The sequence below is a fragment of the Cydia fagiglandana genome, chromosome 18, assembly GCF_963556715.1.
Source record: "Cydia fagiglandana chromosome 18, ilCydFagi1.1, whole genome shotgun sequence".
In the NCBI taxonomy this organism is placed as follows: domain Eukaryota; kingdom Metazoa; phylum Arthropoda; class Insecta; order Lepidoptera; family Tortricidae; genus Cydia; species Cydia fagiglandana.
This window is the reverse complement of record NC_085949.1, coordinates 3,074,148-3,092,680: the sequence shown is the minus strand read 5'-3', so window position 1 is coordinate 3,092,680 and position 18,533 is coordinate 3,074,148. Positions and strand designations below refer to the sequence as shown.

The window sequence follows — 18,533 nt, the reverse complement described above, 5'->3', positions numbered from 1 at the left end:
ACTTATTCAAATCACTTTTACACCACCTACTACAAAAAGTTACATAAGTTTTGTTTCTACCCTCTACTGCACCTATATTAACTTCTATAGACAAAAGTTGCCACAGAGCGCAACCTCTAAATATTGTCCGATTTCCCTAATCTTTGGTATATGGGCTCTGTACAGATGTAGAACCAAGAAGAAAAGCGAAGTCAAAGAAAAATAAAAAAATTGGAAAAATGAAACACCCTATGCTATATGCTTAACATCACATAGCCAGTTACTTTCTACAACAGTACTGTATAACGGAGGCGTACCAAGTGTGAACAGTATATCTTTCTACGAGTAAGTAAACCTCATGAATGTGCTAACATATTTTTTTTTTATACACTCTCATATTATCAACTCAATGTAATTTTAGAATGAAATAAATCATGGTCAAAGTATTGGGACTTGATTTGTGTAATATTATGGACTACGTCAAATAATAATACTCCGCTAGTACAATAGCGTCGAGGATCGTAAACTCATGCGTAAATCGTATCGGAAATATAAGTAAACCTCCTAATGACAACTGAGATTCAGAATTTGGTAGTTTACGTAGAGTGAGTACTTAGAAACTTAGGTATACTATGCAACGAGATGATCATCAAACAGGTAGGTAAGTACTCGGTATAAACCGTGTTACCAAATAAAAGTCAATGACAAAAGGAGAGTTTATGATATTGCACATTAAATAACACATATAGATTAAAATTCATATAGGGGTCAATTTTCAAATAGGCATTTTTTGCTGTCCCACGGCTAAAACTCGAAGTCCATAGGACTAAAAGACTGGGTATGTATATATTTTCCTTCAGTGTATTATAAGCTTTAAAAATCATGCACAACTGTACCAAAAATATTATTTGGTCCTGACAAAATCGCATTTGAAGTTCCAAAAACGGAGAAATTTGCCGTTTTTCGCGTGTCCCAGTGGCGGCATCGCGCAATAAAAAAAATCATAACTTTGGATGTAGGCAATGTATTATAAACAACTTTGTATTTCTATAAAGAGCATTTTTCAGAGAATTGATTTAATCATATTGATAAATTAATGCGTTATTTCATAAAACAAGGGAAGCCTTTTTATCGCTGTCCCGCGCGGCACCTGTTTTGTTATGACTTAAATATACCTCCTATAATCTTCTTTGTCTATTGAATAACGGTTAGATTAAATTTACAACGCAATAGTGCGGTTAGTTGGGCATCGATTGACATCAAATGTAAACCCGGAAACATTTTAATTTATTTAAAAACATATAAAAATCTCTTTCGATATATTTTGGTACGACTACAACGACATTTGTATGGACGCTGAATACGTTGGTACATAGTTGGAATAAAAATATTTCTTTTATAATAATAGTTGCAAATATAGTGTTAAAATATATAGTAAAATAAATAAGTGAATCTGTTGTATTGTGTAGGAAATATCGCTAAAAAATATTATTGGCGACATGTCGCGACATTTGTATGGCGACATTTATACGGCTATTTTGACCGTATAAATGTCGATCGTGGCATACAAATGTCGACATAGGGCCATACAGATGTCGAGAAGGTGTTATACATATGTCGTCAGGGTCTTATAAATGCAACAAAAATAATAAATAGTGGCATATACATGTTGATACTGCCATATAATGTCGAAAAAATGCCGTATACATGTCAAAAGCGCCTTACAAATGGCTAAATAGTGTCATACAAATGTCGATCTTTAAACGTCCATATCTAGCTAACTATAAAAAGTACAGAGGTGCCTCCTACAGTATATTTTTTGTTGTTAAGAACCCTTCTTAAAACGATGATTATAAATCAGATTTTTCAAAAATAAAAAATTGCCATACAAATGTCGAAAAAACACCCTCTTCAAAAATTGACCCATAGGATAAATATTTAGTTACAAACGAGAAGTCGAGGCAAAATTTTCCACATTCATTGTGTCGAGAGCTCCGCCTTCACAGCGTTGAGGTTATATTTGCCCCACTTTAATAGTGAAGAGGCTATCTTAACTCCACATTAATTGTGTCGAGAACTCCGCTTTAACAGCGTTGAGGGTAAATTTGCCCCACTTTAATAGTGAAGAGGCCATCATTACTCCACATCAATTGTGTCGAGGGCTCCGCTTTAACAGCGTTGAGGCTAAATTTGCCCCACTTTAATAGTGACGAGGCTATCTTTACTCCACATTAATTGTGTCGAGAACTCCGCTTTAACAGCGTTGAGGGTAAGTTTGCCCCACTTTAATAGTGATGAGGCTATTTTTACTCCACAGTAATTGTGTCGAGAGCTCCGCTTTCACAGCGTCGAGGTTGAATTTGCTCCGCATTAACAGTAACGAGGCTATCCTTACTCCACATTTACTGTGTTGAAGATTTATGATGATAATTGCATAATATCAAAAACTACATAATAATGGCTGACTCGCTCTTCGATTGCTTCGGTCATTTGGTTTATCGGTCGCTTTGCTCTTCGGTCGCTTCGCTCTTCGGATGCTACGCTCTTCGGTCTCTCCGCTCTTCGGATGCTACGCTCTTCGGTCGCTTCGCTCTTCGGATACTACGCTCTTCGGTCGCTTCGCTCTTCTGATGTTACGCTCTTCAGTCGCTTCGCTCTTCGATCACTTCGTTCTTCAGTCACTTCGTTCTTCGGTCTTTACGCTCTTCGGTATGTTTGTTCTGCAGACGCTTTGATCGTTATAAAATGAGTCAAAGATATATAACCGTGCTCCACTGTAACAGTGTTGATGCCAATGTAATGTACTTGTCATAGTCTGCATCCAGACCTTTATGTTGCCTCCACTTTAATAGTGATGATGTGACTTTACGTATGTGAAATACAAAGGAGATTTTAGTTACGTTGAAGCAATTTAACTGGTGTTAATGCAGCCTAAAATCCTGTTAAGTACACCAACAGTGCTGTGTGACGAGTAAACAATATATGCAAAGAGATATAACCCTTTAACCGGTTTTACATTCACATTATTATACATACATATTACGAAGTTATGTGTTCCAAATAGCTTCAAACAGCATCTTTGACCTGCAGTCAAATATATACCATCTCAACGAGCCCGATTTACCTACTCGTAACAAATCCAGTACGATTTGCTTACTGGTTATCTCAGCTCTAAACTTCAGGGGACCGTCGCCGCAACTAACAAGGGCTGCACCGTGGTTGATGCATATATCCCACGACGCGAAATCAACGCTGGAATCCTTAGCTGAAAACCAATATGCACAATTGCACAACAATGCAACCAGAGTTAAATGCTGTAACCTGTTACATGAATCGCCATCGCTAAATAGCTAGATTGACAATCGCAATAAAAGATTGATATCCATCAACAATAATAAAATTAAATATTGTCATTAATTTAAATGCTCTAGGTTGTCATATTATACTGCTGTACAGTTATAATAGGGTATTTTCCTACTACTACTACTACTACTACTACAAATCAGTTACCTTTTTAGAACTGTCAAAACGATTTGCTAACATGGAATTTCTATGAAACATTAGATCGTGACGTCACGGTCAACTCACCTACTTTTTACACGACTACCCAAACAAAAAGAGTGTATTGTTATATTTCTATCCAATTTATAAAATAGAACTTGTGTTTAAAAATAACTCTAATCTGTGTATTTTATGCATGGTGTAAAATAATTTATTTAAATACTTATAGTACCTATGTAATACCCTATTGAATGCTACGTAACACGAGTAAGCTTAAATAATTATTGTTGATTGTGTATCACAAGAATACTGTGCACGCTGCACAGTATAATTGTTATTTTTAAAAAAGGTTACTATAAGTTACTCCTTGAATGATAAATTTCAAGTAAATGCCTTATACACAAATATATCATAATTTAAGACCTAACTACCTACACTACAATCTACCAAAGTTTACTTGCCACTTGTATCACGTGTAGTCGTCATCGGTCAGATACGTAAAGAAAGACGAGTTATTTATTAATAAAGGTAGTCTATCTATATACATTATTTAGCTATTTACATATCGTTTGAGAATGTGACTGTCTCATTTCAATCAAAGACAGAGAGAATCGTACTATCTTTGTCTTACACCAGTACTAGCACCCAAAAGGAAAGGATGAGTATAGTTTTCCTGTTACTGACTACAAATTGGTTTGACCAACTATATAAATCTATAATTTGAAGCTGAATTATAATTGAAAATTTGAAAAATTATAAGTTTAAAAACAGCACCTACAGGCTTTTCTACTAGTCATTGTCCGGACTTAGTCTAAATGTATAGAAACATGATTTCTATGACAACCTTACAATGAAGAAAAATCTCCTTTACCCACAGGCTTTGTATAGAAGAGGGTATTTATTGTTGTATTGGATCTTCATTGCAAACTGTCATAAAGTTATATTTTATTCTACTTGTCAATACTTAAAAAGACATACATTCATAGATTAATCATAACGCAAAAAATAATTACATCCAGTGAGTGGTTGGTAAAATCTAAATGACAAAAAACAGCTTATTTATTATGTATAGTGTCTGACAGAAAACAACCTAAACCGTTGTAGTACTTAATTATAATCTTGAAAATTAAAACAATGTATATCTTAGTTAAATTTAAATTGAAATTCGAATAATATAATGGGTATAAAGTGCTATAAAAATTGGTTCAGAGCTATAACTAAAGATTGAACAAACCTTTCAATGGTCTACATAAGCAAAGGCAAAATTACATTATACAACAGTTATAACCATAATTTTAAGAAGTTGTTTTTTAAAGTTATAGGTATTATAATAAAAACTAAGAAAGTTTAATTTATTTATAATTATTTTTTTCTTTCACCAAAAAGGAATGTAAAAGGTACCTAATTTTACCCGTTAATCAATGACGCTTATCATTATAATATACAATGCTATACTTATATAAAATTACATTTGCAGGTAAATCTCTTCAGCTGAAATCAGTCATATCAGTAACGGTATACGTAACTTACTGATTTCATATCGATATTTCATTTTATTTTCGCACCTGTATTTAGATACAAGGCTCTGAACATCTGCTTGTAAATTATATTTGTTGTCTTGGATTTGGATAGGAAGTATAATTAATAATCAAACGAACTTACCTGTGAAGTTTGATTACAATTATACGAGTATCCAAATCCAAGACAACAAATTCCCGCCCCTCAACCCCGAAAATTAAAATAAAATAGTCTCTGTTCATAACACAAAAAAGATCCACTCTGAAATAATGACGGGTATCTGAGGAGCGGGGTTAGAGTGGGATGGCGAGGGACGATGGCGTAGTGAGGTAGGGGAACAGTGCGAAATTGTTTTTTAAATATTATATCTCTAAAATGTGTGACAAGGACGGCATGATTCCATGTACTGCTGCTTGTAAATTATATTTGTTGTCTTGGATTTGGGTACTCGTATAATTGTAATCAAACTTCACAGGTAAGTTCGTTTGATTATTAATTATAGATGCCAAAATACAATACATCGTATTTAAGCATGTGAACGTATAATCCTGTAATAATATAATTGTTTTCGAGTTACCGGTACGCAGGTGCGTTCAACGCAGGATGCTCCGGATGACAAACGAGGAGCGATATAAACAAGCTAATTAGATTAACCATGTATGTGTGTGTGCGATTAAATTTAGAGAGAATTAATGGATGTACAGATTATCGAACGGTTATGAGGCTTTGTTGCGTAAATATGTAATTGTGTCGGTAATATATAGTTTATACTCTGAACATATTTAATATATAAAGCGCAAACAAAACACGTAAGGAAAGCTTATAAGTAGATTTATGACTATTAACACTATGACCTTAAAATAGTTTGAAATATTAAAAAAAAATCTTTACATATTTAAATGGTGTCGGCGATGGCGGGATAACTTGGATTTATTTTTTGAGAGACTTTTCAAAATTAGCACCAAACCGAGAAAGTGGAAATAGGGGGGAGGCTTTTGCCCAGCAGTGGGACAATGTAATCTCTTAGTAAAATAATAATAATAAACAACCGGTGTACCTCTTATATTTAATCATAGTCTTTAGGACGTCTAATTGTTGGCTTTGGTTCCGCGCACGTCTCTTAAATGTTCGGGATATTTGTTTTGTGATACCTACTTACTTACTTACTTCCTGGCTCAGCGACCCGAAGTGGATATTGGCCTCCAACACTAGATTGTGCCATTCGTTCCTTTCCTGTGCGATCTGACGCCATTCAGCCGCTTGCATGCCACACAGGTCTTTCTGGACCTGGTCGATCCATCGGTACCTAGGCCTTCCAACCGGACGTCTCCCAGTTGGTCGCCCCAGATAAGCTCTTTGTTTGTTCTCTCTGTTTTGTGATGGGAGATTCAAATGTTCATTGCAAATGAAACGATACCATCGGTCTTATTACAAAAGAAGCCGCCGTTTTTAATAAACTTTCCACCTCAAAAGCCAGGACAATAGCAAACATACAAACAGAACTGACAGACATCCCGATTAAACAAACAATGGAAGCAAACAACCATCCCTGCATGATGTGATATAGTACTCATCGCAAATAAATCAGGAAAAGGAAAAGTTCACACAAAAAAATGTGAATCGGCAGGACGATGTCCGCGAGCGAACGTCGATTGTTTTTTTTAACTAAAGTGCAAAGAGAATGTCGAAGTTTTTTGTTTTTATAGTGACGGTATAGGGTTTTAGATTGAAGAGGGGACGAATCTACGAAATTAGGAAGGAACAAAGGATAATATTATGGCAGCGCCCGTATCTATGTACACTCTATAGCGATGGAAGATTTGCGATCGTTTTATCTCAATAACTCTGAAAGTATATCGGCTATATTACTAGCTATTTATACCGCTACGGTATACAGAATATCGAATTAACTAATAATCGTTTGTCTATATCTGTCATTTTGACTTGTGTATTGGTAAGAAAGGAATAAAACATAATTTAACTATATCAGGCCCATAAATTTTTATGAACAAGGCGGTTAGTCTCTAAAATACCACTAGCCTTTAAAATACCAATGTAGCTTTTCTCAGAATTTTCAAATACGTTGTAGAGGTCGCTACTTGTTAAATACGATTAGACGTCCTGATGTTTACCGCACGAAGTTAAAAGAATCGCTATATAGTATGCAATATTAAGCATCTCTTTAAGTTGTAGGTAAATAAATACACCATTGGCTAAAACTACAAACGGTTAAGGTTCGATATTAGGATTGACACATTTAAAGCGCAATCGTAAATAAAAACCATGGTATATAAATACATTAAGGCGCGAGCCACAAGAGACGTACGTACCCTTATCACTGGAGGGCAGGAACTGCCCTGCTGGGAATCATATGTTGCGCTGTACGGATAGCAAGGCCGTTTCTCAAGGAATTAGGTTAAGTACAGTCATCTGCAATGATATGTTACACAACTAAAGACGCAAAAATATCTGCCCCGATCTTATTTGTAGAGTCATGAGAGAGTGTGACATATTTTTGCAGCTATCGAAGAGTAAAATATTATTTAAGGCGACTGTACGTTACCAGGTATGTTTTGGATAACGTCACGCAATTAACTTACGGCCCGATTCGAACTTTAAGATATGTCAATGAATAGATCTAGAAACGAAATGGATTAGATATGTCAGTGTCAAATGTGATGTTTCTTCAAACAAAAACCTCACTTAAGACACTGACACATCCAATCCATATCGTTTCTAGATCTATTAATTGACGTATCTTCGAATTTTGAATCGGGCAGTGATAATCATTTGAAGATCTACAGAGTCAATGTGCGTGACAATTTTACGTTTACGTTTTTAGAGGCCAATTCGAAGTTTCGAACTTACATTCGATCTCAAAATGATGTCATTTTTTAATAACAGTATGAATTATTCACGTTTAGTTTCACGGAAACGTACAAGTACATTGTAGGTACGAACGTGTCTTACTATTTCAATCAGTCTCGGCACAAAAAGTACTGAAGTTGGATAAGGCAGCATGACAAATACGAACGTTTTCGAGAAAGTACGATGGAAAACAATTATGTACCTACTACATCTGTAGGTCCTGCTACTATTATATCACAAGATAAATACCCACGCAATAAAAATTAATAAGCGGTAATAACAAAATAGAACGAAGAGTGTTTTTTTGTTTATAACATGACGCCAACAATCAGTATTTTACCCCAACATCTAATTCCATAGGCTCTTAAAGGTAAAAGGCGGCGCGTTTTAGGCGTTGATTAATATGTGTTACTGCGACCTACTTATAGATGTCAGCGGCTCTGTTCTACTATCCGCAGCCAAACTAACGACCGATTACCATCTCTTTCACTCTTACTATAACCATACAAGTGTGAATGAGAAATTTACATTAGGCAGGTAAAGGGTGACCCTTGATCCCGGCTTTGCATCCGCGGAACGACACGTGTCGCCTGGATCACTGTAACACATGCTGCATACATAATCTGTGATGATATTATCACCTTGGTACCTACTTGATAACAAAAGCGCTGGTGGCCTAGCGATAAGAGCGTGCGACTTTCAATCCAGAGGTCGCGGGTTCAAACCCCGGCTTGTACCAATCAGTTTTTCGGAACTTATGTACGAAATATCATTTAATATTTGCCTGTCGCTTTTTGGTGAAGGAAAACATCGTGAGGAAACCGGACTAATCCCAATAAGGCCTAGTTTCCCTTCTGGGTTGGAAGGTCAGATGGCAGTCGCTTTCGTAAAAACTAGTGACTACGTCAAATCATGGGATTAGTTGTCAAGCGGACCCCAGGCTCCCAAGAGCCGTGGCAAAATGCCGGGATAACGCCAGGAAGAAGAAGGTACATAGGTACTTGATAACGACAAATAATACCTAAACCAACGATGGTTGCAAGTCACTTTTAAAATTAGTGAGTTTTATTTTGGTTGAGATCTTTTAATAACTGGAGTCGCCTTTAAGAGCTTACCTGACTGTGCCGAAAACCTTTTAAAATTTGTGCAATTTTTTGTATGGACGGACATGGCTACGTACGTAGTAAGTTACGTAGAAATCATGTAGAATCATTTGACGTACCCTCCCATGCAAAAATCGGCAGAGTGTTTTGTATGTAGTTACAGAAAATGACAGCCATGAAGTCTCAAGTTACTAAATGTTCTAAGGTTGTGATGCATCTTTTATGGGCAGATTTATATTTTTTATCGTCGGATTCGATACAATTCCCTAATTCTATACTATATGTAATTTATTCTCTGAATTGTGGAGTTAAACGGAAAATTACACTCTTAACAAGTTTACATTCTAAATAACACACGGTAACACGTTCAAAAGAAGTTTCTGGAACAGTGAAGGCATTGTTTTTCTGACCAGGAACTTCTATTTAACGCATTAAGCATTTATTTCCAACCAGACCAACCAACAAGGACTTACGGCTCGATTCGGAAAATGAATTAGATTTCTACTAGACTTCAACAAGTTACGATATTGATAATTTAAAGATATTTGTAAGATAGATATGTCAAATTTGACGTTTCCGCGATTCTGGAGGTCCTCTTGAACGATTTCGACAAGTTATGACTTAGATATCCAAGTCACATCTAGTCGATATCTAATGTAGATCTAGTTGATCTCTAAATCGTCTGTAGATCTTGTGATTATCTCGAAATCCGAATAGGCCTGTTAATCTCTCCGTACGTCCATTCTGCCGGAGAACCTAGTAGATAATTTAATGGACAAGCGATGAACAGATACCCAAGCAAAAGGAACCCAGTCGCACGTGAAATAAGTGGGTAGGGATTCGTTTGACGAGATATTATGGAGAAACAAAGAGAAGTAGGCTTGAAAGCTCCTCGCGAGCCAGTGAGCGGAAGGTTTTAGATTGATATAATATTGTGATTTTTTTGAAAGTTCCAATAAAAATCTGATATTATTGTGGCTGAGAGACAGAGAAAACGTCGCTAAGCAGCTGTAATTTCATAACATACCGATTTCGTCGTGTTTACGCGTGACGCGCACATATTAACAAGAATTACAACTGAGGAATGAATGGTGACGATAAAGAGGTCAACCGCTGAATCCGACTCGGTTGGGCAGCGTTCGGGAAACTACGTTATGTCTTTTCGTCCGACATACCTCAGTGCCTCAAGACGAAAGTCTTTTAATCAATGTGTGTTACCAGTGATGACTTACGGCTCCGAAACGTGGTCTTTCACTATCGGCCTCATCTCAAAACTCAAAGTTGCTCAACGAGCTATGGAGAGGGCTATGCTTGGAGTTTCTCTACGTGATCGAATCAGAAATGAGGATATCCGTAAACGAACTAAAGTCACCGACATAGCCCACCGGATTAGCAAGCTGAAGTGGCAATGGGCAGGCCACATTGCACGCAGAGAAGATGGCCGATGGGGTCGAAAGGTGCTCGAGTGGAGACCACGGACTAGCAAGCGCAGCGTAGCACGTCCACCCACAAGAGGGAGAGACGACCTTGTTAAGGTCGCCGGAAGACGCTGGATGCGGGTCGCTTTCAACCGGCACGTATGGAGGTCCAAGGGGGAGCCCTATGTTCAGCAGTGGACGTCTTATGGCTGAGATGATGATGATGATGATGAATGAATGTTTAATAGGTGAAAGGAAAGCCCATATGATATGCGTGCGAAATCGGCATGTCTTGTAGTTACAGGTTTGTACTAAACGACTCTAAAGGCACACAGCGACTGCTTGTAGCGATTCATCTTTAAAGTCGATGTTATTATTTCGTGGATTATCAAAGTTAAGCAGGCCACTGACGAGCCTTCCAAATGGATGCCGTTACAATGGATTCATCCAAATGCACGGCATCCTAATATTAAACATTGTACGTTTTTGACATTCACGGACCGATTTTGGATTGCAGCCACTATTTGGACTGTTGGAAGGCTCGTCAGTGGCCACCTTTAAGCAGGCCACTGACGAGCCTTCCAAATGATGCCGTTACAATGGATTCATCCAAATAGACGGCATCCTAATATTAAACATTGTACGTTTTTGACATTCACGGACCGATTTTGGATTGCAGCCACGCTATTTGGACTGTTGGATGGCTCGTGAGTGGCCACCTTTACATTTTTGTTTTAATTTGTTCAATAACATACTTAGGTAAATCCCAACTAGCAAAATAGTCGTATAAGAATTGATTTACTCAGCCTGTAATCGTATAACAGCCGAGTTACGGTTGTTGAAACACCAATATATCGTATAATAGCGGTTAACTCGACTATTTAGCAATTTTCGCTAATTAGTGCTATAATCATGTCGTATAAACGTTTATAGCACTATCTTTTAGCACTTTTATTCCACCTTTTAATAAATGCTGAATTAGCGCTACTAAATCACTTTTATTCAGCATAATTGTTCTATTAAAATCATATAACAGCTATAGAATAGCTGATTGTCTGAATAAGGCGCTTTAATACAACTGTTACTCAACTCTCTTCTCTGTTGCTATAAAAGCCTATTAAAAGCAATCCAATAACCATTTGGCAACAATGCTGCTGTAACAGCGCGCTTATATCATAATTCGGGTAATGGGGCTCAAACCGCTGTTATAGGAGCTGAAGTGTATTTACAGGTTTTATTCAAAATGTATTCAGCTTAGAGTACTTTTAAAGAGTTTTGAACTACATTAACAGCACAAGTCAGCCATGTTGTACGTTTCAATATAGTCCGGTGGCCAACTGCATGAAACCCTACCTGATAAAAAAATAGAAAATCCTACTCTGTAGGGGTAGCTGACTTTTAGTAGCATCAACTGCTCTTGGTCGGCCGCGGCTTAATTTCGCAAATTTTGCGTAAATGGCAAAATAGTGGCACAAAAATTCATAAAAAAAAAACCCCATCGTATAATAGAATGAAACTTGCAGGGTAGGATAGCTGCCTTTGAGGACAGCAAAACAAAAGTGGTCAGCTACATCCTGTGTTGGCAGGTTCCTGTGTTCGACCGAATTTGTGGTACCACGTGACAACTACAATTTACCTCATCGAAAAATAGAATGAAAAAAACTGATTGTAATACCTACATTAAATTTGTTGACGTATGTCTTGGTCGGCCTCACCTTAGCCTGATAGCTTTTGCAGTCCGTCCGCATTAAAAAAAATGTGAATGGCAGCAATCCTACCATACAAGTGACATTCTATTTTTCGATGAAGTAAATTGTAGCTCACGTGGTACCACAAATTCGGTCGGACACAGGAACCTGCCAACACAGGATGTAGCTGACCACTTTTGTTTTTTTGATGAATATTTGTACCACTTTTTTGCCATTTGCGCAAAATTTGCCAAGTTAAGCCACGGCCGACCAAGAGCAGTTGAAGCTGCTAAAAGTCAGCTACCCCCACAGAGTAGGATTATTCTATTTTTTTATCAGGTAGGGTTTCATGCAGTCGGCCACCGGACTATAAATCCATAAACATGGCGACAACATGTGCTATAAGAGTAGCAGTAAACACAGTTACTCGACTTATAGTCGAATTAATGAAATATAACAGAAACTAGATCGTGTAAGCAAATTTTTACTTATTTTAATTAATATTTTTTTATTGAAATTTAAGAAAATAGGCGGCCCATGAATATATATGAACCAGTGCCTTTGGTTTTATCAATAAAGTATTTTTCGCGCTAGGTTTTACTGTATTACGTGTACTTACAGACAGTAAAAACTTATGTACACAATCACGGTAAAAATAAATGTCATGGATGACAGCAGTAAAAAAATACTTAAGTACCTTTTTGTTTTATTAGACACTTGAAGACGATTATAGGCCTCAAACTTAATCAAATAATTGAAATATAATCGCTTACCTGAGATCGTTTTTAGCACATATTTGTTGAATAAAAGCATTTACTGCACTCTTACACATTCAAAATGCCGAGTAAAAGCAATTCAGCTACTTTTACGAAACATTTTTGCTGAGAAAAAGCAGTGCGGTTGCTTTTATAGAACACTTTCACTGAGTAATAGCAAATTGATAATGTTTATAGAACAAATAATCGAATAAAAGCACTATCGTTGCTATTAAAACACTAGAAGCGCTTTATATCAACTTTTACTCAACTCTTACAGCATCGATTTGCTTCTTATACAGCGCTTACTCTATTTTTATAACACTTTTAGTCTGTATAAGTGCGCCTTTTCGCGTTGAGTAAACGCTTACAGGACTTTTATTCGACTGTTTTTACACCGTTTATAGCACCAAAAAGCGAAAATAAAAACGTGCTCTCAACTTTTATAGCACATAGATCTGCTAGTTGGGATGTCTCGATAAATGCTCTTTTGACGTTTCATGCAGTAATGCAGTTGGCAGCGCTGCTGCAGCAGTAACGCTAGTGTGGTCTGAATCCGAATGGCACCTTTATATACATATAGAATATTACCTGATTGCAAGTTAAGTTGAGGTGTGCCCCTGTGCAGAAGGGAGGAGCGGATGGAGCCCTGCCGTGTGATGTCGAGGTTATCTGTGGACAACATAAAATACCATTCAATTATTTGATATTTTTTTGCGAATTAAAATTATACAAAACACACCTTTGTTATAACTTCCTTTTGTAAATTTAAAAACCTCTACTTGCACCATCCTACTAACTCGGGGTTAAGCGGTTAAACCGTTAACCCAGTGTCAAATTGTACTGGTAACCATGGTAACTCCAGGTTTAACCGGTTAACCTGGGTTAGTGAAATGGTGCAAGTGGTGCTAAAGAAATTATCTCAGCACCATCTAGTCATTTAAAACTTTTCTAAGGACCATTACTGGTTTTATCATAGAATCTTTACAAAAAAAAACCGCAAATAATAGTTAAATTTTCGAGGTAAAATGAGAACATTAAGAGGAAAGAGGACAACCACTTCCTTAACCCTCTGCAACTGTGGTGACTTTTTTAGAGAGATTCTACTAATGTGGTGTCTAGCAGACGTCATTTTCAATAATTTTAGTTGGTCAAATCTGTCAGTAAATAAGAACAAAAAAACTACACTCATCCATTTCTTTTGGGCGGTACTAGTGTAAGACAAAGATAGTATGATTTTCACTGTCTATGTTTAAAATGAGACAGTCCTGTGACAAACTATATAAGTCTCCATTCCGTCGTGGGTAAATGGGTCAAACTATGTCATCCGCTGTTGCAGTTGCAATTAACCCGAATGATCTTAATAGTCTCTGAATATTAAACATCTAAGTATGTCAACCGCGTAGAACTCGTTAACATAGGTAATGTTACAAAGCATACATTTTAAACAAAATGTATTATCGTTTATCATATCACTCGCAGACTTTGCTTGAGAAAACATTAGTTTCATACAAAATAATTATAGTTTAAATGTTAAGGACTTGTTTTTTCCATTTTTTTCGTAAATTAAATATTGCATAGAGTTTAACGCTGAGTTTATCGCATAAAACAATCGCGCGCTTACAATAAGGCATACCGGCGAGAATTTTCAAAACTGCGAAATATTCCACATTAAAAAATTGGTAACTTACGCTTTGTAATCCTAGTACTCACAGACAGAGTTCTGCTTGTATTCTTGTAATAATGTTAAGTAGCTATTAGATTAGATTATAGAGTAAGATGCCATGTATTTGCCAGGCGCTTTTCGGTGAAGGAAAACATCGTGAAGAAACCGGACTACTCCCGATAAGGCCTAAAGATAGGCCGACCGTTTAACTCAGTCGTTACGGCCTGGCCACGACATTGGTCTAAGGCGATCGGCGGGGCGGCGGGCGAGGCGGAAAACGCGAGCGACCGCCAGGCATGCCACGTACTTTCAGTAGCGGCGGCAGCGACTAGGAGCGGCTGGTACGTAGACGTATTTAAAATCATGTTTTTTTTTTCAAAAGTGCTTAGAATATATTTCATTGTTTGTCAATGGGTGCATGGGCTAAATACAGGACGACAAATTTATCTAAATTTAGTTTAGTATTTTATATATTGTATATATAAAGCACCCAAAAAAACGAGTACTTACACAAGAATAAGTGCGGAGACGTCACAACATACTTAAATACGCGAAAGTACATTTAAAATTTCAATAATAAACCCTTCCGTCTCCATGTCGCTCGAAAAAAAAAACAAAATGTTTTGTTCCGCATCGCCCCGCTCGATCCGTCGCGCCGCCTAGGCCGGTCGCACCGCTCTTTAGTCGTGGCATCGCCCGCGCTGCCCGATACAAATGTTCGAGTCGCGCCGCTCCCCGCTCGCCGCCGCCGCCGGTCGCCCGGTGCACGCCGCGCGCGTTGCCGCTCGGCGACAAGGCTCGTGGCATGCATTATGCGTCGCCGGGTTATTGTTTTTGCGACTTACCGCCCGTCGCCGCCGCCGATCGCCTTAGACCAATGTCGTGGCCAGGCCGTTAGACCTTAGTCGTCCCGCCCCGTCGCCCCCGCACCGCGCAGGCGAGGACTGAGTTAAGCGGTCGGTCTATAGTTTACCCTCTGGGTTCGAATGTCAGATGGCAGTCGTTTTCGTAAAAACTAGTACCTACGCCATTTTTGGGATTAGTTGTCAAACGGACCCCAGGCTTCCAGAAGCCGTGGCAATAATGCCGGGACAACGCGAGGATGAAGATAGAGTAAGCTGGTTATACCTACCTACGTTACGTTTACCCTAGCGGCAAGCTGACTTTCGCCTTGCAGAACTGCAAGTAGGACCGTACAAGTTTTAAATCAATTTATCAGACCGCCCCACAAAATTACATCGACCTGTCTGAAAATTTACGAGATAACTTTGTATTTTGTGACCCCTTTTCAACGGGCAGGGTTGCCACTAATTCATAATACGCTTTAGTAAAGGGGATCAATTGAAACATTCCTGGCGTGCCCACTTTCAGTTTCAACTGATTTTCAATGGCTTTTTAAATTAAATACGCTGGTTTCTAATTGATAACCTACTTAGGGTTACCTACTACAATAAAATTAGGTTCTACTTTGTTTTTTTTTATTTGTTTTGTTTTTCGTAATGAGGTGTGCAATGAAGAGTATTTGTATTGTATTGTATAGTATTGTATTGTATTGTATTGTATTGTATTGTAAAGCTCTTCTTCTTCTGTCGGTCCATCATCGGTCTGCTGTAGATGATGGCGGTAGTCAGAGGGGCTACCGCGAACCACGTTCGACGTGTTGCCTCTCTGTCGCACTTGTAAATTTGTACGTAAGTGTGACAGAGAGGCAACACGTCGAACGTGGTACGCGGTAAGCCCACAGGTCGGGTTGATCGAGACTTCGATTTAGGTGTTTTCCTTATAGGAGCTCTCCACTTCTTCCTATCGATTGTATTGTAAATTACGTTGCGTAGATTGTCAGTGTTGTAAATTTTTAAATTAAAGGAACAATAGAAAAATCCATTGCTTTGAGCTAGATTTGCGACCTTTTAGAACGCTGCCCCCTAATCCCAAGAATTTGCACACTAAACTTGCATTAAGTTAACAGCAGCTAATTTAGAATGTAACCTCACAATCACTTAGTACTTCTATGTAAACTGGCATCTAAAGTGGCTTCAATTTTGTAGCACAAACAAATAATACAAATTACCACACCCCTTTTCAACCTCCATCGCTGGCAACCCTACCCAACTTATACGCAACCCGTTGCCATGGGAACGTCTCTGGGGGCTCGCGAATTTTACGCCGATTGGATTGTCCCACGGAACACGAACCAAACGTGATTTCACGTCGGCTTCACGTCGGTTTTTTCACCGGTTTAAGTGAAGGCTTGTATAATTCAACATGGGCAGAAAAGGAAAAAGGATGTAAGTGAGTTTGAAGTCTGTAGAACGTGTGACTTTTTTTAAATAAGGGTTGGGTTTCTATGGCAGCCCCAGAGCGATGGGATTAGAGGTGGGCTGGCTCGTTGTTTTGTTTCAAGTATCTCACTTGGTACGGTCGAGTTCAAACATCTTTACAAGCCCACGTCCCAAAAATATGTATACAGGGTGATTCATGAGACGTGAGCAGGACTAATACTGCACACTCAGTAACTGATAATTGATCGATCACCGTCGTATAATGGTGAAACAACCACACTTTTTCCTATTTTTTAACTTTTTGGCGAGGGCAAATTTAATTCTCTACAATCATGGTCACCCTACAAGACCTAATTAATAAACATAAAACCTCTTTAACCGTAATGACAGCATTATGATTACGAAGAAATAAACTGTCAAACTTGAGTGAGATACGAGTTTTCAAAAGTAACCAGACCGTGATGACAGTGATGACATTCAATTTGACACAGAATATCGGTAGTCTAGTATTCTAATTGTAGGGTGACCATGCATGTCGTAAATAAATTAATAACATTTTTTTTCAACACGACTAAAAAATTAACGTTAACCTCACTAATACTGATACGAAACAGTTGCTTATAATTTACGAAATGCGCAGTGTTAGTCCTGCTCACGTCTCCTGAATCACCCTGTATTTACATTACCTTTTTTTCCACGGAATTTACATGGAAGTTCCAACTACCTATAGGTCGTTTTTTTAGCATTAGTTAAAAGATAAACAACCTTGATGTGTCTTTTAATAGAAAAACACGTTTTCAAAATAAGTCACAACAAATATGTAACAGTTATGAATCTAATACGATCATAAATATTCTTCTGCTTTCATCAGTACCTAATAGTTACTGATTTTTGAAAAGCGTTTTTCAATTAAAAGTCATGACAAGATCGCTTATCTCCTTTCTAAAGCTAAAAAACGAACTACATATAATGGATAGGGTGACAGATTCTTCGAAAAGTGACGTAATTTCCATACGTTATTAAAGTTTTGAGAGGCGTTTTCAATCCACTAGGCACTGGTCCCACCGCGAGCTAGTAAGCTATGAGCTTTCGGCTATAAACACGAACAAAAGATAAGCACTCCCGTGTAAATAAAAGAGACACGGCGATATTTATAGCTCACCGCTGGGCGAGTAACTATAAACCATCAAAAACATAAATGTAAAAAAGGAGAGCCAAGTTCAATACAAAAATTATGCTTGGCTGTGGGGTTCGCCGCAAAAAGAATGGAGATTTAAATGAGTGCCAAGTTCTATGCAAAATCCAAATATGTATTTATAGGAACAAAATAACATTATAAACAAGTATTAAACTCTATTTCTTTGCTTTATTGGATACCTATAACAATTGCTGTTATTTAAAAAAAATGCGAGATCTTAAAGCAGGTTAGATTTGACTAGGCCAGTTTTCATTACATCAGTCATTTTATAAAGTTATTCAACATATATATTTTGTAATTCTGATAAAAACTGGCCAAGCCAAATCTAACCTACTTTAAGATCTCACATTTTTTTTAAATAACAGCAATTGTTATAGGTATCCAATAAAGCAAAGAAATAGAGTTTAATACTTGTTTATAATGTTATTTTGTTCCTATAAATACATATTTGGATTTTGCATAGAACTTGGCACTCATTTAAATCTCCATTCTTTTTGCGGCGAACCCCACAGCCAAGCATAATTTTTGTATTGAACTTGGCTCTCCTTTTTTACATT

The 18,533-nt window shown here is 37.6% G+C and overlaps 1 protein-coding gene across 1 annotated transcript in view; it reads right to left on the bottom strand.

Annotated features, from left to right (window-relative positions):
* Positions 1 to 18,533, bottom strand: part of LOC134673238 (neural cell adhesion molecule 2-like) — a 448,161-nt gene that overhangs the window by 104,433 nt on the left and 325,195 nt on the right. Inside the window, exon 3 of the mRNA XM_063531190.1 lies at positions 13,422 to 13,502. Within this exon, the coding sequence (XP_063387260.1) occupies positions 13,422 to 13,502 (81 nt within the window). The remainder of the gene's footprint in view (positions 1 to 13,421; positions 13,503 to 18,533) is intronic.